The sequence below is a fragment of the Falco punctatus genome (genome assembly GCF_963210335.1).
Source record: "Falco punctatus genome assembly, chromosome: 9".
Lineage (NCBI taxonomy): Eukaryota > Metazoa > Chordata > Aves > Falconiformes > Falconidae > Falco > Falco punctatus.
Genome location: NC_137589.1, coordinates 28,427,248 through 28,452,443, shown reverse-complemented (window position 1 = coordinate 28,452,443; position 25,196 = coordinate 28,427,248). Strand labels below are relative to the sequence as shown.

General features: G+C 63.2%; 3 protein-coding genes across 4 annotated transcripts in view; 1 reads left to right on the top strand and 2 right to left on the bottom strand.

Annotated features, from left to right (window-relative positions):
* GOT1 (glutamic-oxaloacetic transaminase 1) overlaps nt 1–9,638 on the bottom strand; it is a gene marked incomplete at its 5' end in the record, with an annotated part of 28,359 nt that extends 18,721 nt beyond the window's left edge. The window contains 2 exons of the mRNA XM_080402344.1: nt 8,192–8,247; nt 9,100–9,638. Of these exons, the coding sequence (XP_080258470.1) occupies nt 8,192–8,247; nt 9,100–9,638 (595 nt within the window). The remainder of the gene's footprint in view (nt 1–8,191; nt 8,248–9,099) is intronic.
* On the top strand, nt 9,589–11,691 carry NKX2-3 (NK2 homeobox 3; the record flags this gene model as incomplete). The annotated part of the gene is made up of 2 exons (XM_080402349.1): nt 9,589–9,931; nt 10,633–11,691. The coding sequence occupies 2 exons, from the start codon at nt 9,589–9,591 to the stop codon at nt 11,271–11,273; spliced, it is 984 nt and encodes a 327-aa protein (XP_080258475.1). The 3' UTR covers nt 11,274–11,691.
* Nucleotides 11,692–20,573: 8,882 nt separating this feature from the next.
* SLC25A28 (solute carrier family 25 member 28) lies at nt 20,574–25,107 on the bottom strand. Of its 2 annotated transcripts, none has more exons than XM_080402348.1 (4): nt 24,989–25,107; nt 23,996–24,224; nt 23,066–23,122; nt 20,574–21,682 (listed from the first exon to the last, which is right to left on the bottom strand). In XM_080402348.1, the coding sequence occupies exons 2-4, from the start codon at nt 24,216–24,218 to the stop codon at nt 21,165–21,167; spliced, it is 798 nt and encodes a 265-aa protein (XP_080258474.1). In that variant the 5' UTR covers nt 24,219–24,224; nt 24,989–25,107; the 3' UTR covers nt 20,574–21,164. The 2 variants fall into 2 exon arrangements, with proteins under 2 accessions (XP_080258474.1, XP_080258473.1); XM_080402347.1 differs by lacking the exon at nt 24,989–25,107 and adding an exon at nt 24,369–24,748.
* Nucleotides 25,108–25,196: the final 89 nt, after the last annotated feature.

Genomic DNA, 25,196 nt, shown 5'->3' with positions numbered 1-25,196 from the left:
CTTTTTCTCCCCTGCCCCAAAGCTGCTTGAAGACTGCCTGACATTCATGCTGGATTTCCTCCTCTCTTTTCTCATCTTTTATTCCCTACGCTGACACTTTTCAAAGCTTTGAAACTCTTGTAAAAGGAAAAAAAAGAAAACCCTTAAATGCAATATCACTTGCTCAGCTATTGAAGGATTGTAAGAACAAAAGTAATAGAAGAAAGAAGAAAAGATTCTCAAAGTTTTAATAATTTCTCAGGTGCAGCAGAAGCAATTTGTGCCTACCTAGAAAATGGTGGGACTTACAGCTGAATAAGCCTGGATTTTTTTCCCTTTTTTTTTGCGAAGCTATTTTCTGAAATGCTTTAGTTTGATTTTTTTTTTTTTTTGTAGGGAAAAATCCGGAGCTATTTTCTGGAGAACTGCTCTCTGATGAGCTGGGATAATTCAGGCCCAGAGGATGCAGGGGCAGGGCAGAGTGCTGGGAGCAGTAGCAGGGCAAGGGAGCGGTGGTGCCCCAGCCCACCTGGGGGGCTCAGCTCCCGTGCTGCTGGGTGAGAACGAAAGCCCCGGCTGCAGCACCAGGAGCTGCCACTTCTCCCGCAGCCAGACCCTCCAGCGGATGGGGTGACACTGGGGGGAGCATGTCTGTAGGGCTCAGAGGTGACATGAGGTGCAGGGATGACCCTGCAGCTGCCACAGCAGCACCAGTGGGGGGCTGCAGAGCCCCCAGCCCCACAGCAGGGGAGATGCCAGTGCTGGGCACAAGGACCTTGCACACCTGAGATATGGCTAAAGGGAGGCAAACAGCCACAGCTGGTGTTTGGGAAGGAGGGTGAGATGTCCCCTTGGCTTTCCAGCTGGTCGCCTCTGTCCCAGCTCTGAGCCCAGGCACCAGGAGTGCTGCGAGTGCTGCCCCAGGTCCCCACCCCATTCAGGGACCATGGCTACCAGCATCGCTGCTTCCCGATGGGCTCAGCCCCTCGCCCCCTCTGCACTGGGGTCCCTCCCCAGCTCCCCGCACCTCCGAGGGTCCCTTGTGGGACAGGGCACAGACCTATGCCAAGGCGGGGGGACAGTCGCTCTGCAGCAACAAAACAATAGTCAGCAACGATTATTTATTTTCCAAATAAATCAGCGGCTCCTGCAAGAGAAGGGCTGGAAAACAGTGAGTTTAGATTAGACCCTCCCCAAACGCCGGCTGGGCCTTAAGCCGCTGTCAGGGCTGCAGAGAAACAGCAGCGAACTCTCACGCAAATGGCCTATAAAAAAGGCCCCTGTCAAAGGCACCTTGACCTGGAGGCTCGCTTTGGTGCTGGGCTCCCCAGCGGCCCTCCCCTCCCAGGGCTGCGCTCTCCTCGCATGATGTATTTCCCCTGCCTTTTTTAGAGCTGCATTATGTTAGCTCCAGGAAACAGCCTCTTCCTTCTTATAAACACAGCCCTGGGTTACTGACCAGCGGCCCTGCCACTCCACAGCCACTCTCTGTCCATCCATCACACCTCGCTGTCACCCTGGCAACATATCTCTTGGACCGGTCCGGCTCCAGAGATGGGAGAGGCGGGCGGTGGCGGGGGGGAACCGGGCGGGGGGGTTGTCACATACGCAGAGCACAATTCCAGCCTGCTGACTAATTCCCTGGAAACCCTGGGGCTGCACAATGAGAAAGCCGTTCCGAGGGTTTCTCGAGCCTTACTGGAAGGTCAGGCGAAGGTCAGTGCAAGGACACGGCTCCTACTTTCCCTGCTGTCAGCAAGAGCGGACGGACATGGGCGAGCCGCGGGGGTACCGCGGGCACACAGCCGGAGGGATGTTTAGAGAAGGGCACCTGGGCCCGAGCGGCCCCGTGATGCAGCATGGTGCCCGCTCACCACTGCTGGGCACAGGGCACATGCCTGGGATGGGGCCAGAGGGGTGTCCTGGCAGCCAGGCAGGCGTCAGTGCTTCCAGCAGGATGGGGCACAGCCGGCAGCGTGGCCTTTTGCTTCCCTGGCAAAGCAGGGAACGAGGAAGGCAAGAGCTGCCTTGGCCCCACGCTAACTCCTGACCACCTTTGTAATGGCCCCAGTGCCCTGGGACAGTTGGCCTGACACGGCATCGCTGCACAGGTCATTCCCAGTGCAGGACAGGTCCTGGGCAAGAGCACTAGGATGGGTCCTGGGGAGACTGTCCCATCCATTCTGGGATGCCCACGGCCTCCAGTGCACTGGGACATCTGTGGCACAGGGACCATCAGGAGCTGTATCAAGAGAGCCAGGTTGCCCTGTCACAGGGACGCATTTTGGGTGAGCCTAGGGTCCACCCGGCCTTTTGCATGCACGACTGAAGCACAGCAACTGAAGGAGGGGTCCAGCAGTGCCCTGCTCCCAAGACACCACCCTTGTCCATCTCCACCTGCTCATCCTTCACGTTAAGCCTTTGTCTCCAAGAGGAAATGCCATTTAAAGGCAGGTATTTCAAAAGAAATGGGTGATCTCTGCTCCCTGAACAACACAGCACTTCACTTCTGCCCATTCCTGGTGTAATGCTGGGAGTCAGGTTTACATGAGGATAAAAAAAAAAAAAAAACAACGGTAAAGCTTTTAAGGACAGATCTTCACAAACCCAAACCAAAGCCCCATGAGGGCAAATCCTTTCTAATCCATGCTCTTCCTTAGAGGTGTAAGTGGAGTGGAAGGGTAGGGGCGGGGGGGGGGGGGGGGGGGGCGGGAAGGGGGATTTAAATGTGGAAAACTGAGTTCCACATCCCTTTGGTCTGGCAGAGAGCCCACCGATAGACTAAAAACAAGTCTGCAGAGAAGCCTGTGTGGGATAATCCAGCTCTGGCCCCCAAGGGGACAAAAACAATTAGGAATCCTCTCTCAAGTCTCCACTCCAAGATAGAAAAACAATTTATAATTTGGCCCAAAGTTGTTGTTAGAAAGTTCTGAATCATCAGGATACACTAACAATTTCTGTGCAGTAATTACAAGGAGAATTCATTAGGTGGACTCAGAGATAAACTATTAACAGAAGCTTTCAAATCTCCCACCTGCCCTCCTGCATGCAGGACCCAGGGGCTGCTCTATTTATACAGTGGCCATCAACGAGGAGCTGTCACAGGAGGGAGCAACTTGAGCAGCCGTGGCAAATATGAAAAGTATTTTAAAGGAAAACGAAAGAATGGGTGTTTATTAGACATGTGCAGACCAAGCGCACACTCCACCATTAACCCTTCCAGGCACAGTAGCCAGCCAGGGAGCTGTTTGCCTTTGCTGTCCCTGAACATTCCATAGTCCCCACCCATGGCAAGCGTTCTGCTTCCAGAGAAAAATGCACTATGGTGTCAGAAGCTGGCTCACAGTGGCCTCTGGAAGCAGTGAGCAAAATGCAACTGAGCCTGCCAGGCTCTTGTTCCGTATTTACCCAGAGGAGACAGAAAGGATGAGGTTCCCCAGCCCCTGTCTTCCTCCCTAGCCCCCAGCTGCAGGTTGCTGTAAAGCAGGTGGGTATTTGTGCACAACCCTGCTGAGCTGGCAGGTGGTGAGTTACAGCTGAGAAGATGAAGCTGTGCAACAGCCCCTGACTGTGGGTGCCCCTTGGAGCCTGTGGTAGCCCCTGTAGATGAATGCTAGCAGAGCTGAGCAAGTGCCACCACAGCGAGGCAACTGCCTGTGCACCGCCCCACACATGCTCAGCCAAGGTTGCAGCACAGTTTATGCCGAAGCTGCTTTCTCAGCCCAATTACCCCAAAGCCACCCCGGCAAACATGCAGCTGTGTGCCAATTTTGACACAGATTTGCCAGCTCTGGGGGTAGCCATGCCCAGGATGGCCTCATCAGCATGGGAACAAGCCCCGCTTGCAGCCAGAGGAATCTTGATTAAGCAGGGAGAGAAGTGGGGACTGGCTGCCAGGCAGATGCCCTAAACAAGAGGAACTTATCAGCCCTGTTTCCAAGATGAGACATGTGTCATCACCTCACGCAGATCCAGCCTGGCCACTGGGTCCTCACCAGCATGCCTGTACAGAAGCATGAGGGCTTCCCTCTCCCTGAAGGACGCCATAGAAATAGCCACTGAATAATTTGCGCGATTTCTTCTAGAAAAGGCTTTGCTCAGGGCTAAGAAAAGCATGGCACCCACAATGCTTCGGGGGAAGGCGCTGGACAGGACCAGGAGCCAGCGTGCAGCTGTACTCACAGCCCTGTGTGTTTGCGGTGGGCCGGCCACAGTGGCAGCGCAGGGAGGTCCCCAGCCCAGAGGAACACTGAGTGCCGCGGACAGCAAGGAACTGCTCCGCCAGCACACACAGAGCAAAGCCTGACATGGCTAATTCCTCCTGTTTATTATGTAATAAAACGCTTTCCAGACCTGTTAAAATTTAATTGGTTTAATTTCAATTGTTCCCATTTTCTACGGCGCATGCAAGCACAGAGCCTGACCTTGCCACTCTCGTGTGAACTGTCCCGCGGGCTGCGGTGGGAGCAGGATGAAACCTGCTGACCGCAGCAGGATTACATGCATGAATCAAAGCTGCAGGCCTGGGCTCGAAGCTGAAATCCAGCACTGGGCAGGCTGCCAGCGCAAGGCCCAGGGTCCACTTAGGCTCCACTTAAGCCCTATGGGATGCAAGTGGTACGCAGGCCTGTGGATGTGAGCGGTAAGCAAGCCTCATACTGGGCCTCTGCTGAAGGATGAATTTCAGCCCAGCTTCTTAACCATATGGACGCAAACATGCAGCAATGGCTTCCAAGGCATGGAGCAAAGATGCTCCCAGAAAAGCTGTGGGTTTTGCCCTAGCAAGGGTTGGTGTATGTGTGTCTGCAACAGTGTTGTCCTTCTGCTGGACAGGGGACCTTCTCATCGCATGAGCAGTAAACAGTGATTTATGACAGCTTCTCCTCCAGAGGAAGAGGTGTTTTGCTACACTCTGCATGTTCACAGTCGCGGGGTTGTGTTGTGCAGCAGGGTGGCTTTGTGAAGCCTGGATACCCTTTGCGCACGAGAGATGCCAAATAAAAGCAGGCGGGAGGGGGACCTTGGCACTGACATTTCCTATCCTTCATTGCCTCAGATGTAGGATGACCTTTACCTGTTCCTGCAAGTTGGTTTTCACTAAGCTCGACATGTCAGCCTCAGCTTCAGAGGTCCATCAGGCACTGAAATCAAGGGCAGCCTTCCCTTTTGTTCCCAAATCTACCAAGCTCCCCTTGCTACATTGACCAGCACCCTTGCATTCACCACTCCTATCCCCCAAAGTGCTGAGTGTTGTACACAGGTACTGTACTCCCCCAAATCAAGTTCCCACCTTGGAAACATGCATTTCTCAAGATGCTAAGGAGTCTGGCTCTGACTCTCAGAAAACACATTTCTCATCGAGGCTTTGCATTTGGGACATATCTCCGAGCCATACATCCCTGCAAGAACTGCAAAGCAGAAGTAAATCAGACAATGCCAGTGGAGCAAGAAAATACTCAAGAAAAGCAAATATTTGCAGTGATGTGTTTCTCAAGAAAATGGGCATTAGATGGCTGGTTCTTGGCAATGCCAAGGCAGGTGTTCTCAGGACTCTGCGAGGTGCAGGCAAGTGTCAGCTGGCAGACCCGAGTGGGCAGGACAGCCTGGGCACTGCCTGGCCAAGGCTGACAGAGCCATGGGAGACGAAGATAGCACATTGCGGGGCAAGTGTGCAGCATCCCTTGCCTGGACCTGGCTCTGCTGCCTGCAGAAGCCCTCTCGTCTCCTGGGGAATGAAGATAACGTTTTGTTTCAAAAAGATGTGAGTCATTCCTGGGCAAGCGGCGGGGCTGGGATAAAAGCCACCCAGGTGGGCACACCGGAGCAGCATGCCCGGAATGGAAGCTGCTGGCTGGGCCACTCCATGCCCGCTCCTCCCGGAGCCCCCCAGTGCGCGTCCGCTGCGCACCGAGGCTCGGTGCGGGGAGAGCACGGCCCGGGAGCGGACGGAGCGCCGTGCCGCGCCGCGCCGTGGGCACCGGCTGGGCCCGCTGCCGGCAGGTGTTCGGGGCGTGCGAGGCCGGGCCGGGCCGGGCGCGTCCCCGTCGGCGGGTCGCTGCCCCGGGCCCCGCCGTCTCCCCGCGGCCCCGCCGTGCGGGGGCGTCCCGGCGCGCTGCGGTTCTCACATAAATCAGGGCCGAGCCCCTGGGAAAGGGCCATCCTTCACCGGGCGCTGCTGACAGAGAACGAGAAACAGACCGGCCCTGAGATAAACCACGACGCGCAGCGTTTACACAAGGGCAGGCTCTGTGTAAATAGAGCCGGGCGCGGGGGGCAGCTCCCGGCGGCGCGGGTCCGCACCGGCCCGGGCCCGCCGCGCTGCCCGGGGCGGCGGGCAGGTGGGTGCCGCCCGCCGCGGGCCTCCCGCAGCCGCGCCGGGGCCGCGCCGCCGTCCCCCGTTGGCTCCCCGAGCACCGGGGCCGGAGACAGGGCCGGATTAGCGTGTTTGTTTGTTTACGGCCATTAGCGCGGGGCCGGCTCCAGCGCTCGGCACCCGCGAGACTAATGGAGCAATTAGCAGCCCCGGGGCTGATAGCATCGCCCCGAGCGAGGCTCCCGGCCGCGGGCCACCGGGCTGCCTGCGGCCCGGGTCCCGGGAAGGGGGGGCTGCCCGCCAGCCGCACTGTGCGCGGCCGCTGCAGGGCTGCTCCCCCCTCCCGGGCCCGGAGGGGGCTCTTGGCTCGCTGCAGCATCCGTACGGCGAGCTCCATCCATTACAATAATCCCCTGTCTAAACAGAGCGCAGGAGCGGCCGGGACAACAAGGCCCCGCTGTAAACAGAGCTCAGGGGACGCCGCTAATGATATAAATAAAATAACCATTAATAGCCCGGTGACCCCAGCCCAGCCGGCTTGGGAAAGCCCCGGCGCCGCATCCCGGGGCTGACACCCGCCGGCAGGTACCGGGGCTGCTCCCTCCCCTGGGTCCTGCACCCCCGCGCCGCGTACCGGGGCGTACCGGGTACCGGGTGCCTAGGCGCACGGTCGGGCCCGAGCATCTCCCCGCTTCCTCGGCTTCCCCATCTGGGAAATCGCCGCTCGCGTCCCGCCGAAGCAGGCCTGATCCTGTCCTACTACCGAAGAGGGGATGCCGGCAGGGAGGGAAGGCGCGGGCTCGGTTACCGCACAGGGAGGACTGACGGGGGCCGGGGCTGGGATAACACCGGGGTGCCCCCGCGCGTGTCGGGGCCCGGCCGCGGCTTGCTCCCTCCGCGGGGCGTGGGTTTCCCGAGCGCTCCCTCTGGCTGGCGGCGGCACGGTGGACCGCGTCCCGGCGGGAGGACCGCTCCCAAGCGCCGGGGAGACGTCCCGAAGCGCCGGTTCCGCCCGGCTCGGGTTCCCCGTGCCCGCAGGCCGCGCCTGGCGCTCGGCCTGTTCGGGATCCCGCTGCGGGCGGGAGCGCGATGGCGCCAGGCGAGCCAGACCCCGCCGGGCCCAGGCCCTCAGCTCGGCGGCTGCTGCTCCCGCAGACGGCCGGGCAGACGTACACTAGGCTGTGGCCCGGCAGCCCTCATTGCCGCCGCCACCGGGGGCACCGGCCGCTGCCGCTGCTCTCCCCACCGCGGGGTTCCCGGGGAGCGCGGCGCCGTGCAGAGAGCTCCAAGCCCCGCCGCGCTGCCGCTGGGCCGCCGCGCCTGCACCTCCCCGGGAGCGGGGCCCTGCGGCGGGCGGGAGCCGGCGGGGCCGGCGGCGGATGTCCAACACCGATAACAGGCTAATTGTTACTAATTGCTTTCGGGGCCGCGGCAGCGAGGCAGCACCGGGCTTCTTCGCGCACCGGCGGACGGGGCAGATCCGGGCCCCGATCAGGCCTGGTAGCGGCGAGCGCCGTTCGCCGTCCACCGTCCGGACTGGGCGGCCTCCGTACGGGAGGAAGACGGCCGGCACCGGCAGCGGGGGGGGAGCGTCGAGGAGAAACCGATCCGCCGTGATTTATGGCGAGGGTTTTGAAGCAGCGCGGTGGGAACGATCCGGCGCGCCAGGAAAACGGCAACCGGCCCCGCCGCGGGACCGGGAGCGCCCGAGCTGCGGCGAAGAGTGCGGGACTCGGGCTGCGCCGCTGGTGAATGGGCTCCTCCGGGGCGTCCGGAGCGGCGGGAGCCGGGGAAACGAGGGCACCGACAAAGCCCGTAAACGGCGGAGCCGCCGGACTGTAACAACCCGAGAGAAGCGCCCGGGAAGGCCCCGCGAAGCGCCGGCTCCGGGACACTCACCTGCGCGGCGAGCGCGCCCGGCTTCCCTTGGCCTCGTCTCGGCGTCGATCCGAGCCCTGCGGGGCGGCAGGATTTTAATCAGAACGAAATATATGGCCTGGGACCCCTCGCCCCCCCTTCGGTGCGCCAGCTTCACCCGCCGCGACAGCGCGGAGTCCTCGGAGGGGTGTGGGGGCCGCGGGTCTCCGGTGCGGGGCTGCGGCACCCTCCGCCGCGCCGCTCCAGGGTGCCCGGCCCGTGCCCCGCGCAGCCCCGAGGCCGGGGGCTCGTGGTACGCAGCGGGCTCAGCAGGCTCGCTCGGTGAGTCCCCCGCCGGCACGGCGCGTGGTGTCTCCGCGGAGCGACTCGCCGCCCGTTACCGGCGGAAGAAACGAAACGAATCGAAAGAAAACGAAAGAAAACGAAAGAAAGCACCGAAGGGCGCGGCATAGCGCTCGCAGCCCCAGGCCCGCACCACCGCGGCCCCGGGATGCCCACCCGACCCGGCCCGGCGCGGCCTGGCGGTCGCCGGGCTGCGAGAACCGATCGCGGCGGCGGCGGCGCGCGCCTTCCCTCGGGCGAGCGCGCATGGCACCGGCTGCGGGAGACAGGGGCGGGCGGCAGGTTGGTCGGTCGCGGGGGGATCAGCCGGGGCACCGGGAGTGCCAGGGCACGCGGAGTGGGTCGGCTACGTGTACGTCGCACGGTGACAGTCCACCCGGGCCGGCGGGGCCGCCGTCGGCTCCGGGAGGAGTGCGGATCGGCGGGAGGCGCTTGCGGAGCCGGGCGGGCGGCAGGCGGCCGTGCCGGCGGGGCGCGGAGCCCGGGCCGGCGGGGCCGCACGTGTTCGCTCTGCCGGGGCCGGGCCGGGCCGGGCCGTGTGCGGGCAGGGGGCAGCGGGGCGCGGCAGGGCGGGGGTCCCTACCTACCTACACGTGCTTAGCACTGGGAGGCGCGGCGGCGGCGGCCGCGGCTCTCTGCGGGGACCCCGGCCCCGGCGCACAGTCCCCGCGGCCGCCGGGCGGGTGCCGGACCGGCGGGGCGCGCTGCGGGGAAGCGGCCTCCCCGAGCGCAGCCTTAATACATTGCTATTTCTGGCCGGGCGGCCGGAGCCGGGCAGGGGGCCGGCTCTACCTCCCCCTCCCTCCAATGGCGAGGCCGCCCCCGGCCCCTCCTCGCCGTGACGTGCCGGCCCGGGGCAGAGGAGGCTCCTGAGCCCTTGGCTGTCCCTGCAGAAGCTGTAACAAAACGCAGACCCCCAGCGCCGGGCTAATGGAGGCAACTTAGAGAGGAGCAGGCGCGGCCCCTCGTCTTTCGGCGCTGCCTGCTCCCCCCGCACCGGGCGCGGCGCTCCCCGCCGAGCCGCCGCCCGAGCGCCGCCGGGCCCGCGGGACTGCCTGGGAGCTTGCGCTGCCCCGATGATGTTACCGAGCCCCATCACCTCCACCCCCTTCTCTGTCAAAGACATCCTCAACCTGGAGCAGCAGCAGGATCCGCACTATGGGGCCCAGCTCCCGCACCACCTGGAGCACCACTTCCACCCCGCCGCCTGCCTGCTGGCGGCCGCCGATGGCGCCCGCTTCTCCGACGGCGAGGAGGAAGAGGAGGAGGAGAAGCTGTCCTACCTGAGCCCCATGGCAGCGCCCGGCAGCCAGGCGGACGCGCGGATCTCCGCCGACAGTTACGTGCACGCAGTACTGCGCGGCTCCTGCGAGGCCCCTGGCCCGGGAGAGGAGCAGGACCCCGCGGCTCGCGACCCAAGTGAGTATCGGCCCCGCCGCGCTCCCCCGCCGGGACGGGCCCGCGCTCGCTCCCCGCGATGCATTGCTAGCCCGCTGGGCATCGCCCCGCTAAGGTCCGCTCCCGGCGCTGCAGCCCGCGCCGCCGCGTCCCCTGGGCACGTCGAGTCGGGACGGGCACGTACTGGGGCTGCCACCGCCCGCCGCCGCGCCCTGCTCGCCGCCTCCCCGGGAAGCGCCTCCGCAGGGCCCTGATGCGGTGCTGCCGGAGCAGGCCCGCGCTCCGCAATTTTTGTAGCGGAGAGGGAGGGAGGAACGGGGCGGGTTAGGCCCAACCCGCGCCCGCCGCGGCGGGGCCCTCCGGGAACGAGGCGGTGGAGCAGGTGCCCGGCGCCGTGCGCGGCGCGTCCCGGGGCTCAGCTCCGCGGGGCCGCGGCAGGAACGCCGCAGCCGGCTCGGAGGCGCGGGGAAGTGCCCGGCCCCGCCGGCCGAACCGGCCCCTCACTAACATAGGCAGTGCCGGAGGCGGCCGGTCCCGGCGCTGCCTCCCCGTCCGCGCCGCGGTTCCCCGACGGGCGCGTAGCGGCGCGGGGCCGGCCGGGACGCGGCGCGGCGCTCTCGCCCGCCGATGTGGCCCGTCGATGCGGCCCGTCGGGAGCAACGAGCGCCGTGCAGCGCTCGTCGGGAGCGAGGTGCAGCCGTGACCTGTGCTCCCCCGTGCAGAGAGCTGCGTCCTGAAGAAGCCGCTGGATGCGGCGGAGAAGGCGGAGGAGGCGGAGAGGCCGAAGCAGCGGAGTCGGAGGAAGCCGCGCGTCCTCTTCTCCCAGGCGCAGGTCTTCGAGCTGGAGCGGCGGTTCAAGCAGCAGCGTTACCTGTCGGCGCCCGAGCGGGAGCACCTGGCCAGCAGCCTCAAGCTCACCTCCACGCAGGTGAAGATCTGGTTCCAGAACCGGCGCTACAAGTGCAAGCGGCAGCGGCAGGACAAGTCGCTGGAGCTGGGCGGCCCCGCGGCCCCGCCGCCGCCGCGCAGGGTGGCCGTGCCCGTGCTGGTCCGCGACGGCAAGCCGTGCCTCGGCGGGTCGCAGGGCTACAGCTCGGCGTACAACGGGCCGTACTCCTACAACGGCTTCCCCGCCTACGGCTACGGCAACGCCGCCTCCTACAACCCCGGCTACGGCTGCACCTACCCGGCGGGCACCGGCGGCGCCTCCATGCAAGCCGCTTGCAGCCCGGCTGCGGCCGCCGGTCCCTTCGTGAACGTGGGCGGCCTGGGGGGCTTCGGTGGCGGCGGCCAACCGCTGCACCAGGCGGCGGCGGGGCCCTCCTGCAGCCAGGGCGCACTGCAGGGCATCCGGGCCTGGTAGCCCGCACGCACTGAGGGCCGGGAGCGAACCGGCAGGACGGCCCGGCGGCTCCGGGGTCCCGTTATCACCCGCACCGACGCCCGGCTGCGCGCCGCGCAACGCGCGCCATGGACCGGCGGCGGCGGCGGGACGGCGCGGCGGGACCTCAGCGCTCCCGCGGGCAGCGGTGCGGGGCCGGCGACGGGCGGAGCGGCGCGGCGGGACGAAGCCGCCCGAGCTCGCAGCGATGCGCCGCCACCCCGCGGAGCCCCCGCGACGGCCGGGCGGGCCGGAGCCGATCGCGCCGCGCCAGCGGAGCAGCTTTTCTTGTAAAAAGCCGACGGCGGGGCCCAGGGGTGCCGCGGCCCCTCTATCTACTCTGTATCTGTTACTGCCAGCGCCAGCTCGCCCAGTCAGTCAATAAACCAGGTGCAATATCCGCCGCCCGCTCCTCCTTCGCCCAGCAGCCGGTGCCCAGCGGCGGGGCCGGGGTTGGTGCCCGGCGGCGGGGCGGCCGCAGCGGCGTGCCCGCGGGGCAGGGCGGCCCGGCCGGCTTGTGAGCGTGCCAAGGGCGCTGAATGGGGCCGCGCAGCTCAGAGCCGGGCCCATTGTGGTCGCCGGGCCGGCGCTGAAAGGAGCCGCTGAGGAAGGTAGCGGGAATAGGCGCTTATTGGATTCGGGAACAAAAGGTGTGGCAGGGAGGCGAGGGACAAAGGGGCCCCGGCGCCAAGATTGACGGGCCGCTTTGCCCCCCACTGAGGCCCAGGCCCGGCGCTTTATGCGCGGGGGCTGCAGAAACGTGCTGGGTTTTGTTCCCCATTCTGGGAGCGCAGGGGGAGAGGAGGGGGGTCCGCGGGCCGCTGATTAGGGCCGGCCGGGCCGGGCAGCCTGAATGCTGGGGCATTATTGCTACATGTTCAGCCATTTCGCTCGGCTGCAGGGGGAGGGGGCGGCCGAGGCCCCCGAGCCCCGCGGGACCGGCCGCGGGGTCGTCCCCTGCCCACCCCGTCCCGGGCCGCCCCGTCCCGCCGCCGCCGCCGCGGAGCTCTTGGGGCGGTCCCGGCCCCGCCGCGGCCGTGCCTCTGCCGTGCGGGTCCCGCCGAGTGCCGCCGCCGGGTCCGGAGCCGGAGCCGCGCCCGGGGGGGGGCGGACACCCGCGGAGCCCCGTCTGGCTCGCCCCAGACGGCAGCAGAAGCCGCAGGCTCCGGGAGCTCTCCTGCACCGTCCCGCACATTTCCCTGCTGCGACGCTGCAGCTCCCAAAGGTGTTTCCAGTGGAGCCGCTGGGACTGACACAGCCCAGGGGCTCGGTATGCCTCTCCCCTCGGGCAGCGATGGCCACCGTGTCCTCCCCCTGCCCTCCCTGTGTGGTGTTTGCTCCACCACGAGCAGAGGGCCAGGTTTCTGTAGCCTGCCATTGCAGAAGCAGCAGGTAGTGACCGCTGCTAAACCTGTCTTTGCACTGCACGTTTCCACTGTCCAAGCTGAACATGCACCCTCGGGGTCTGCTGTTTGAAAGGAGCTAGAGGAATTCTTTCCACAGCAGCACTGCAGGTACAGAGCAGGCAGCCAACAGGCCCCGGCACTCAGCCCTGGCTCGGCATGGCACCCCACTGTCCTGTGAGCCACTCTGAGGCCGGCAGGCTTCGCGGCACTGGCGCTGGGAGAGGATGCGGCACGCCCAGCCGATTGTTTGTTGGATGGCAGCAAGGTGTCACGGGAGAGGAAGCCCAGGCCCACTCTTGGCTTTCAGAGATGAGTGGTTAAGGCCCTGTGGTCTCGTGGGTAGAAACAGGATAGCCAAGAACAAAGATAGGTAATGCTCTCTCTCCGCAGCAGCAGTCAGGCTGGGGAGATCTGTCCCTGCCATAGGAAAGATGCATTTTCCTCCATGTTCTGCCAGACCGTTGCCTAAAAAACAGGGGACCCATGTGAGTTCATGCCTTGGTATGCAAGCCAGAGGAATCACAACCACAGTACAAGCTCCTCCAAAACTGGGGTGTGTGAGAGGAGCTCCCAGCTTAGCATGTCCCCTCCAGGTACATGGCAGCTGGTTAGGAATCCACTGCCCCCTCAGCAGCACCCAGAGGCTCTGGGCAAGACTAGACTCCTGGCACAGGTCATGCTGTCCATGTCCATTGCCACAGTGTCCAGGGCAAGGACAGTTAACTAAAGCAAAGGGGCACATTATCAGCAATGTTGTAGGTGTGAGGTCAGAATTATGCTCACCCCACTTGGGCCTGGTGACACCCACATGTGCTCCTCAGCTCCGGTTTCCCTGCACAGAGCTGGAGGAGCACCCAGCCAGGGGATGCCGAGGGGCCTGGCTGCCGGCCGATGTGGCATGGTGGTGGAAGGCGGTGGAAGTTTCTAGACGTCCACCATCGCAAGCCCCATTCCTGGGACAGATCCCAGCTGTCCCACCAGCTCAGACTGGGGGGAGGGCAGTGGGTTAGTGGGAGGGACCCCTCTGCAGACTCTCTCCCAAAGCCCCTGAGCTGGTGGGCAGGCTGGAGCAGCACAAAGAGCTGGCGGTGCTGGAGGGCCTGGAGCAGGGCGGCGGAAGTGAAGTGCTCCAAAGAGGAGGAACAGCCGGAGGAGGCCGGTGGGAGGGAGAAGGTGGGAGACCGCAGATTGGACAGGCTGCCCAGGGAGGGGAGACACAATGGAGGGAAGTTGCTGCGTGGCCGTGCTGGAGGCAGTACCCGCCAGTGACGCACTCCGTCCCCCACACCCTGGGACAAAGCGGGGTGTTGCTGGTGGGGTCAGAGGCACAGGGTGCTGGTGGGACTCCCTCCCACATGGTCCTGCTGTGGCAGCTGTACAGGCAGAGGGACACTGGGGAGAGAGGGATGGGGAGGGCCATGCTCAAGGGGCAGAGGGCGTGTGTTGTTTCTTCATGGATGATCAGGGGATTTACTGCTGTTTGGGAGTTGGAGTGGAAAAATGCCGATTGATTTCAACAAGGAACAAGATTCTCTAAAACAACGCACCAGTTTCAAGGAAAGGAAGGACTGTTGGAGCAGCCAGGCTTTAACTACCAGGCCTCAGGCCTGCTCTGTGCGTGGGTTCCAGTTCTGGTTTTGATTCAAGTTTCCTGGCCATGGAAGAGGCCATGAGTAGAACTTGCCTCTGTCTGGTGGTTCCTAGGGAGGCGCTATCCAAACCCCAGTGCTAACTGGTGTTCTGTGGCCTCTCCTCCATGCTCAGGAGGAATGCTGTTCCCTCTGCAGCACTGCAGATGTGCTCTGGTTTCCTCTTCTTTCTGATGTCCTTTTCCATTCCTCCCTCCCCCCACGCTGTGGTCAGCCGTCCCCCTTGTACCCTTCATCCTTCTCTCTTCACTGCCCACTTGCTGCCATCAGCAAGGAGTTCACCTGGGCGCAGAGTGAGACGCCTGCTCCCAGCAAGGCCGGCCAGGCTGCCTGAGGACCTGGGCAGACCTTGCTGAATTTGAGTTCCATCTACTTCAGCCTGGGCACAGCCACCTCCTGCTGCCTCAGGGCCAGGAGCCCAGGGACCCAGCTGCGTGTTGGGACGGTGCCTGGTACTTGTCCCTCTGTGTAGGGTATGGGTTGGAGTAGCAGCTCCTGCTCTGCAGTGCTCCCCACTGCAGCTGCCCCATGCCACAAGCTGGGAGATGCTGAGGCTGCTTGGCCACCGGCGCTCTGTGGAGATGTCAGGGCTTGGAGATGCTGGAAGCTCCTCCTGGCAATGGCAATGTGGGGTTGTTGTGCGAGTGTTCTTCAGTGCCAAGAAAGCTGTGGCCAGCCATGGACTGGTAATTAAAGTAAAACATTGGTACTTGTGCTGGGCACCCTCCAGTGAAGGTTTCTCCCACTACTTGTCTGCCAGCATGAGGGCCAGGGACCTGCCTCCCTTTCTTGGATGAGCCACCGATGGCCACAGACCCTCCCTACCCCTCCAGCCTGTCCCAAGCATCACAAGACGACTACATCTGACTAAGCAGTGTGGGGAGACCCCCGTGTTTTAGCTGTTCCTTCTCTCCTCTCTACAACAGGGAGACCGGACACAGCGCTGCTGCGAGGGATTCAGGTGACCCGCCGAGAGCAGGGGACCGCATCTTTGTCCCCCCCAGGGCAGAGCGCTGCTGAAGGCTGGAGCTGTCCCTCGGTCCTGCCAAGCCCTTGCTGGCTGCCCCGTGCCACCTTCCCCTGCCGGGGCAATTGAAACCACAGACCCCTTCCCGGGGGCCATCCGTCGCCGCGCCCGGGGCAGCTGCAGGCGGGCGCTGCTGAGGCCAGGGGTGTCCCCGGCTGCCGGCGGGGTGCTGCCTGGAGACCCCAGCTCCCTCCGGCCGCCCGCAGGGACACTGCTCCCGGGGCCTGTCCCCAAGCGAGATACGCCACCGCCATCTATCGGCTAGCAGCCGGGGACAGGGAGCGACAGGTACCCCTCTGTCCCCGCCGCCCCGCGCCGCAGGGTGCCGGCCGGGTTTGGGGGTGCCCGGGTGCCCCTGCCAGGCTTGGAGGGCTGCAGGGCCGGCGGGCAGAGTTGCTTCCTCCCGCTGGCATCGCAGCCCGGCGCTGGGGACGGCAGTGGGACACGCTGGCTGGGTGCGGTGGCTCTGGGCGGGCTGGCGCCTGTCCGCGGCGGGGCTCTGCGGGAGCGGGGGGCGCCGCACACGCAGCAGCTTTGCGGCACCAGGCGGCATCGCCGGGCGTGTACACGCCGCGAAAGCACCCACGCGTGCCCCGCTGCGGTGGGAGAGCTGGGGACAGGACCGGTGTCCCCTCGCAGCCTCCCGTGCAGGTCCGTTCCTAGCGAGCCATGTTTTGCGCTCAAGTGTTCTTACAACTGCGCGCAAGCATCCAGCGTCGTTGTGCGAGATCCAGCAGGCTCGTAGCTCTATCTCATCTGCCCCAAGACGTTGCAGTTCACTCAGTGTCGGGGAGTCCTCTGGGACACCTCCTGTCCTCCCCCACCTACCGATGCCCTGGCACTGCCCGCAGCCTCCAGCTACCGCGTTCAACTCCTGCAAGTCCTTGACCAAGGACAGTTGGGATGGTTGTGGCGTCCAGCGCCTGGTGCCTGTTGGAGCTGCGTCCTCACCAGAGGGAGCTGTGTCCCTAGCGGAGGCACAGCCCCATTTCGGCCCGGTTCCCTGCTCCCTCGCCTTTTTAGAGTCCCTGGCAATGCGCCGGGTGACATACCGCTCAGGTCTAATGGGCATCTAAAAGCTCCCGGAGACAGAGGAGAAGCCTGCTTGGATTTGCATTTCTCCCGGCACCCACCTAGCCGTGCCAGGCATGGTCTGTGCCCTGCCAGGAGGCTCTTATGTCAGCCCCCATGCCATAGGTGTCCTGGGGCGGGGGCGGGAAACTGCAGGGTTTCTCCGGGACTAGCACTGTCGTCAGTGCAATACCTGCAAACGTGCTGGGCCTTGGAGGTTGGGGCTGGAGCCCCCCCGAGCCCCCAGTCTCCTGGAACAGCCCTTGTTTCAGCTGCTTTTGAGACTGATCCCAGAGCAGGCTCTAGTGTCACAGTACACTTGAGCTGCCTTCACCCATGTGCCCTTGGGAGAGTGACCCTTGCTGCCACCCCATCCAGCCCCGAAGCAGCAATTCTCCCACCTCTGCCACCTCCCCAGTGCAACATGCCATCTGACTGCACTCCAGCTCCAGCCAGGCAGCATCTTCCCAGGGCCACTTTGCAGTCTTTTGTCAGGGGACTTTTACGCACACCCCTGCACTAAGAACGGGTATTCCCAATATCTCCCAGTCAAACCAGACACGCCAAGAGCAGTCCCAGCCCAGCCTGCTTCCTCCGGTGGCTCCTTACAGCCATAAAAGCAGGTTTTCAGCCTCAGCTTTACCTTTCAGGCTGTGTTCCCTGCCTTCCTCAACACTGATGCTCAGCTGGAGCCTGGCAGGCTGAGACCAGCTCATCCAGGAGTTGTCTCTCAGCAGTTTAACCCAGGCAGCAACACGGATCAGAAGAAGGTTTCCCAAGACCCACCAAACGCAATGTCTGTTCTGTGTCCAACAGCCCTGGCGCCCACGTTTACCACCGCTGTAAGGCCATGGGGTCATGAGAACTTGTATGAGTTTATTGGGGTCTGACAGAGCCCTGAGGAATCCCAGAGCCGGGGTGGGTCGGGGCTAGAGGGAGGCTGGGAGCCCACCTCTGTGTTCCTTGCAGGCTCCAGCCACCTCCTCCCACCAAGCAGAGCTGTCAGGCACCCTTTGCAGAGGAGCTGGGGACAGGAAAGCTCAGGGTAGCCCAGGGTGCCAGCAGAGGACGGGCAGGGATGTGGTTTGGCAGGGCAGCACCCTTGTCCCCCACCATCTGCCCCTGAGCTGGCCTGGCAACGGCCCCTGGAGGCTGGGACTCAGCACCCTGTGTGTGGGTCCTGAGGCAGGAGCAGCTCAGCAGCCTGCTGGTCCCTGGCTGAAGGCAGGGGGCAGATATGCTTGGAGGGGTCCCCCCTTTCCTGCTCTGCAGGGAATTCAGCCCTTCCCCCCCCCCAGCTCCCCTCACCCCAGCTCTGCCCCTTAACCTGCAGGAGTGCAGGTGTCTCCAGTTACCCCAGGAAGGTGGCTAGGGGCTCCTCAGCTGCTCCTGGCGTGGGCTGCCTGAAATAGCTTGGGCTTGTGCCATGGCAGAGCTGTGGCAGCCCCGGATCTATCACCCGGCACAGTGCAAGGCTGGCAGTGCTGCCTGGCTCTGCTTGCTCGGGGGCTGTGGGGCTCACCCCACCTGGGACCCCCTCAGCACCAGTGGCAGCACACAGGGCTTAAGGGGCAGTCAGACATGGGAAGGCAAGGCAGCAAATCCCTGCCTGTGCTGGATGTAACTGGGGATCTTGCAAGGAGGCAAAAGGAAAAGGGATTGTCTCCAAAACTCTCCCGGGCTGAGCGTGGCTTCCTTGCTGGAAAGCCAAAAATAGTCTCTTTACTCAGAAGAGGCTGTAGGAGGGATCTTACTCGACGCACAGCCAAATACCTAGGAGGCCATAGGACAGACCCAGACCAGCATGGCTTCACTTGAGGCATGATCAGACCTTGGAAAGGCAGCAGCCATAGCTGAACCAGTCAATAACTCCATTACCTCTGGGCATCTCATCATGTCAAAGGTACCGGGGGACCAGGCTGGCTGGCAAGGGGTCACCCCCACCCTGGCAGAGCTGGGGAGCAGCTGCTCACTGCCCTGGCCAGCCCTCACTCTTGCAGCAGGGCTTCAGCTCAGGCGATGGAGACTGCAGCAGAACGGGGGATTTTTCCAGTTTTTTGTGGCCTGGCCCAAAGGATATCTGGAAACCCCCTGGGTGTCCCTGCCATCCCTGCAGCACCAGACTCCTCACAGGCAGCACCATCCTCTGCAGGGATGTTGCTGCCTGCAGCTGCCTGCACTGGGTGACACTCAGCTGCTGCTGGGTAAGCTGACAAAGTGCCAGGAGACCAGAAAGGCCATGCCCTTGCCAGGAGAGCACTCAGGCCAATTGCTCACATGGTAGCATCTCTGTGACACTGTGCTGACTTATCATCTCCTTGTTCCTGGGGGTCTCGCTCCCTCCCACCACACTTCTGTGGGCAGTTATTCCTGGAAACATCCCAGAGTCACCTTCAGTCATGACTTTGCCCGCTGACATTTATAGAGCTTCTTCCAGCAGCTGATGGATTTAATAGTGTGAATCTCCCCCCAGCCCATGTTTATGCCTTTCCCTCTGCAGGATTTGTCATTGTTCCAGCATGCAGCGAGGGCTAAAGGCAAAGCTGCAGCTCCACTGCCAACGGCTTTTGGCTTCTGGGCAGGGAGACCCGTCCTAGCAGAGCCCAGTCATACCCGTCTTCTGCAAACTCCTGTCTAATGCCCTGCCCGCCAAGCTAATCCTCCCCTGGTCTCTCCCAGCCATTTCTGCTTCTCAGATTTCTCTCTCTTGGGTGGAGGAGCCGCAGGGCTGCCAAATCTTGCAATACTTAGGCTATTTCTTAAAGCCCCAGCTCCTGAAATGGTGAGAAAACTGGAGGCTCTAGAGGCTTTTGCTTCTTTAAGGAGTTTCTCATCCAAGAACCAGGAGCCATGCTAGGGAGCAGAGGATGGGCACAGCGTAAACCCAGGTGGACCCGAGCTGCAGAGCAATGGCTGTGGCTGTTCGGTGTCCAGGGACACCCAGACCTCTGGGCAGCCATTGAAAATCCCATGGGCAGTCACTTGGCATCCATCACCCACACTCAGGAACTTGGGCAAGAGAGATGCTCAGGGTAAAGCTGGAGATGGGGCTGGGCTGGGGCTTGGGTGGACTGTCAAGCACCCTTCAGTGTGGGTGCCCCTGTCCTCCAGCCCCCCAACAGCACTGGGGCCCAATGCTCCTGGAGATTGCACATTGCCCTTGCTCACTTAGCAGCCTTTCCAGCCACAGGAAAACCCCTCTTTCCCCTTGCCACAGCCCACCCCTGCAGCCCAGGCCAGTGGATCCTCTGGAGCAGCCCTGAGCCAACCCAGATGCTTGCTGGCAGCACATACCACAGGTGTGAATGCATTTCCTCCAGGAGTTATTTTGGGCATGGCACTGTGGGACAAATGCCCCTCCTACAAGCACTATGGGAGCATCCTGTGAGAGCCAGGATCATCCATGGGCACTTGGCTCAAGGAAAGAAGGTCAACACGACTACGTGGTAACTTCAGTGCTCAGTACAAACCCAGCGAGGATGGCTCACAGGTCCAGGTTCCCTAAATGAAGTCAGTATCTAGACAGATATTAACATGTACAAAAATAAGCTATTATATTAATGTGATTAGAAAAAAATTAGATTGGACAAACACACTAGCACCTTGAGCAAGTGTGTTGGTAGAATTTTAAGATGTTCATTGAGCATCAAACTAGTTTAATTACTCAAAATCAGGGAGCAAAATCTCTGCTGAACCCCAAATTCCCTGTGTGAGGTGCAAAGCCCTCCAGCCTGACCTAACACCAAAATTCCTGTTCTGTTCATGACACACACAACCCAGGACCCTCCTGCCAACACCTGTTTGGAGCAGTTTGGAAGCATCCTCAGGATTCCTGGTCAGACTGAGGGTGCAGGACTGCCTGGCCAAGGAGCATGAACCTCAGCTTCTCCGGTGCGGTCACAACTCACGCCAGCAGCAAGCAATGGGCCACAAGCCAAAGGGGATGGGGACCACCTTCCTCCCTGCAGATGGCCAGGGTGGCTGAGCCAGGCAGGCCCTCTCCTCCCACCGCCACCCCCAGATGCCACTTCCCTTCACCCCCTGGCACCTATCAGCTCAGCACTGGGCCCAGTCAGAAAGGCGCAGTGCTGGGAGCTGGGCCATGTGGGATAAGAAAGGGCCATGAGGATAGAGCAGAACTGTTTTTATTGGAAGTGTCAAGAGCAGGAACAAAACCAAACCTACAGTCTCCCCTCAAGTGCCATCCTCTCCTCCCCTCCCCACCACCACCAGGGCAGTCAGCATCACATGTGCGTGCTACAAGACAACGGCAAGGCTTACGCTTTGCTTCAGCCAAGAGCCAGACAAAGCCCCCAGCATACCAGCCAGTGCCACCTCCCTGCCCCCTCCTCGGTGGCTGTGAACTCAGCTTGGCCCTGCCAGAGGCAAGGTAGGACATTCACCTTCTCCTCAGAGGAGGGGCAATTTGCATGAGAGGAGGCTTTGGTTAAGGGAAGGACAGGAGCACAGCTCCACTGAAGTGCCAGGGGATGTGACGGGGCTGCAGCTCCCAGCAGGACATCTTGGACTACCCTGGGAGAGAACAAGCCGCGCTGCCTGAGCAGAACTGCAGCAGCCACAGGCAAAAACTGGCATCACTAAACCCCAAAGGGCTTCGCTGCCCCCTCTTGTCAACACAAACCAAACCAGAAGGGAGAGGGGTCAGAAGACAAACCAGGGGGGGAGGTGAAGCAGGTCTGGAACAGCGTTTGGCTCTGGCTCACTTCCCAGCCCGCCGCTCCTCCTGGCGCTTGGTGAGGATGTATTTGAAGAACTCGTACACAGACCAGGCAATTGCTGTTGAGGGCATCTGATAAATGACTCTTGCCTGGACCCCTCTGAAGTAGGCGGTCACGCCACCCACTTGGTACACCGTCCTGAAGGCATTGGCCATGCCTGTGATGTGTCCGCTGATGTTGGAGCTCAAGGCCAGGGACTCCTGGGTGTTGAGCAGTGTTTTGCAAACGTCCAAAGGTGTAGTGGCAGCAGCAGCAACAGCCCCTGCGCAGGCTCCAGAGACCACATGGGAGCCTGGGTTGTACTGTCTGTGGGGGTTGAGCTGCTCTTGCAAGAACTCGTAGGTCATGAAGTGAATGGCTTGGAAGGGGATGTTCATGGTGAGCTGGGTGGTGTAGCTGCGGTAGAAAGCTCCAGCCCCTTCGTTGCGCCACACAGCCCGCACACAGTCCGTCACACGCTGGTAAGGCGAGTTGTACATCTGCATCCTCTGCTTGACCACTTGGGACAGACGGCAGCAGCCAACAGCAGCAGCCCGGACCCAGGCACGGAGGGGAAAAGGGGAGAGAAGGGTAAGTGCGCAGCCAGGTTTCCTCCCAAGTGCCCGGAGTTTGGTCACGCTGGCTTAAGAGCTAATGATGGACAACTCAGACCAGCAGTGCCCTACATGTCCCGCAGGCAGGACTGCAGCCGTTTTTATCTGCTGGACCACCTGCAAGCCCCACAGCTGCGGCAACCCCAGCAAACATCCCAATACCCAGGCACTTATTGTACACATCCACCCTCGCTCCCAAATGACCGATGTCTCCCCATCCACCACTGCAGAGCTACTGTGCAGTCAGAAGAACCCCCTTCCATCTATTATCTTCCAGACAGCCCTCAATCTGGACGAGCCTGTGCCTCCCCAACCACCCCCAATGTAGCCCAGAATAACCACAGCACATTGCGGAGCCCACCAGCCAGTGATCATTAGCAGCTGCTGCTGAAATGCAGCCACTCCGGGGCAACAACCAGAAGCCCTCAACACATCCAAGAGTAGGGCGGGAGAGCCCAGAGTGCAGCCTGCTGCTGTCCTGCCTCCCTCTATTTCTACAGGGCCACAAGAAGCTAAAAATGATACAACAGCTACAGCTGTGATAAGAAGCCGGGCTCCGGGGAAGGAATGATAACAATCTGGCCATGCAGCTGCCTGCTCCTCAGGGCCCCAGCCAGGCAGTGGGCTGGCAGAAGCCTTGCTGGGCCCAGATCAGCTGGAACCTGCACTGTCACAAGCCCTCGTTTTAAGAAGAAAAAATGTGTTCATGACTGGCCTTTCCTTGTTATTCCTCCTTCTCCCACCATGTTCACAGACGTTGTAATAATTACAAACTCCCTCTGCCTTTTTCATACATACCAGGCTCAAGAAAAATAGGTACCTTCCAGACATTCCACAAGAAAAGATCTCCCTTCTCCTGACCTCTCAAGCATGCTTCTCATACCCCATTCTTTTCATTTCCTTCTTGAACACAGGCCCAGAACTACACCACATCTTTCTGAGATCTCACCACAGTAATGCCAAATTCCCACACACTGAGAATAACTTCAGTGGTACAGATCACACCTCTCTTCCCTTCTCTCCTGCTCAGCCAAACCCCTAGGTGAAAGGCTGGTGCCCTCCTGGCTCCTCAGAAACAGGGGTTTGCTGTGGTCCCCAGAATTAATCTCTTCTACCTACCCCCTCCATAATGGGCAGCCACAGGGCTCCCTAACCAGAGCCACAGCCCCCAGCGGTTCCTTGCAGTTGGGTAAGCACTGAGGAAAGCACCTTCCATGCCGCAGAGGGGACCCAAGCGGCCTGGGCAGACCCTGATCCTCCCCTCCCTGGCAGGCCAGGACCATCGTTACCTTCGGCAGGGTTCATGGCTGCATCGTGGAGCAACGTTGCTACACACCCGGCTGCACCTGCAAAACAAGAACTGCCACATGTGAGGGGGGGTGTGCGTGTGTGAGGGACCCCGAGGCTCCACCACAGCCCCGAGTCCCCTGCCGAGGGACAGGAGGAGGCCCCTGGAAGAGGGTGCGATATGAAAGCGGCTTCTGTCTCCCCTCCAAGAGGCTGGCCAGTCCTCAGCAGTTCCCACCCGGAGAGAGCTCAAGAAAGAGGGGGAGAGGATTGTGACAGGCTGTCAAGTCCTGTGGGCTGACCAGGACTTACTCGGGCCCAGCCCTTGGGGGACAGGCCAATGCCACCTGCTGGCAGGGGCCCCGAGGATGGCCAGTGTCCCCAAGCCCCACAGCAGAGACACACGCCGGCACACCGGCACACGCCTGCCGAGGGCACGCTGTGCCCCGCTCCCCTCAGCCTCACGCCTTCCCCACCGTGGCGGCTCCATGAGACGAGTGACGGGCACCGAGGCGCGATGGGCTCCAAAACCATGTGGCACTCCTGGGGCGAGCTTGGGCATGACCAACCCATGGGGCCGCGGCCGGTCCCAGCTCATCTGCGGGCAGCTCCCGTCCACCGGTACCCTTCCGAGCCGGGGCCACCGACCTGCTTCGAGCCAGACACCTGGAAGCGGCCACGGCGGGTGCGGGACCAGCACGTCCCCCTGCCCGGTGCCAGGCCAGCAGGCACCGCGCAGCCAGCTGGCAGATGGGGAGAGCGCAGGGCTTCGGCGGGGCCGTGGCACCCCGGCCCCGCAGGGGCTGATGCCCCGCGGCCCAGTGGGACGGGCCCAGCCCTCCCTGCCACTCCCCACCCCGCTCCCCGGCCCGGCCCGGCGGGGGGCGGCCCCCGGTAGCCCCCACGGCCCGGCGGGGCGTCGGGAGCAGTACCGTTGGCCACATGGCTATTGCCCCCCGCGTGGATAACGTTGCTCAGCGTCTTTTTTAACTTTTCGTAGCAGGCGAAGTAGAGGGCGTGGGCTGGGCCGGCGCCGGTGGCGGTGATGTTCAGGCCCCGCATGGGTCGCCAGACCCCCTCGGTGCGGGCGATGCGCCACAGGGCCTCCAGCACGTTCCGGTAGCGGGCGGCGGGCTCCGGCCGCAGGCTCTGCATCCGCGTCTGCAACACAAGGCCCCGGCGGACGGCCGTCACCCCCGCGGGCCCGGCGCGGCCTAGCCGGGGCAGCCCCCGCCTCCCTCCCCCGCCAGGCCCCAGTCCACCGCCCCTTCGCGGCCCCGCCGCGCCCCCCACCGGTACCGGCACCTTGACGCAGTCGACGGGGTACATCACGCAGTGCTCCATAACGCCCGCCACGGCGCCCGCCAGCATGTGCGTAGAGACGGCGGCGCCCTGCGGCAGCGCCTCGTAGTCGGGGGCGGGTGGGGAGCGCGGCTCGGGACTCCGCGCCGCCTCGGGCCCTCCCGGGCCGGCACCGGGACCCGGCTCTGCCTCCGTCTCCGCGCCGCCCCGCCGCGCCCGGCCCGCGCCGCCGCCGCCCATCAGCAGCAGCAGGACGCGGCCCGACTCCGCGCCACCCCGCGCGCCGGGGCCCGCGCCCGCCCCCGCGCCCGCCCCCAGCTCCATGGCGCCGCCGCCGCCGCTGCCGCCGCCGCCCCGGCCCCGCGCAGCGCCGCCCCGCCCCGCGCCCGCAGCTCCGCCCCGCCCTGCCGCACCCATTGGCCGCCACCGCCCGTCGCCCACCCCTGCCGCACGCCCATTGGCTCGGCCCGCCGCCCACCGCCCCCGGGCACCACGCTCATTGGCCTCCGCCGCCGCGGCTCGAACGCCGCCACTGGCGGCCGCTCCCTCCGGCGCGCTCGGGCGCGCTGCCTGTTGGCTGCCCGTAGTCCCCGCCCCGCCGGCGCGCGCCGCCCATTGGTTACCTCAACTTCTCGCCCCGCCCCGCCGCGCAGCCCATTGGGCGACGGGCCCGCGACCTTTGCCCGCTCTCGGTGCCTCTCTGCAGGGCCGGGGAGCCGCCATTGGCCGCCGCTCCCGCCGCTCCCGCCGCTCCGGCTCTCGGCGCGTGTTGTTTATTTGGGCGCCCCGGATTGGCTGGGCACTGGAGGTAGGCGGTCTCTAGGTGACGTC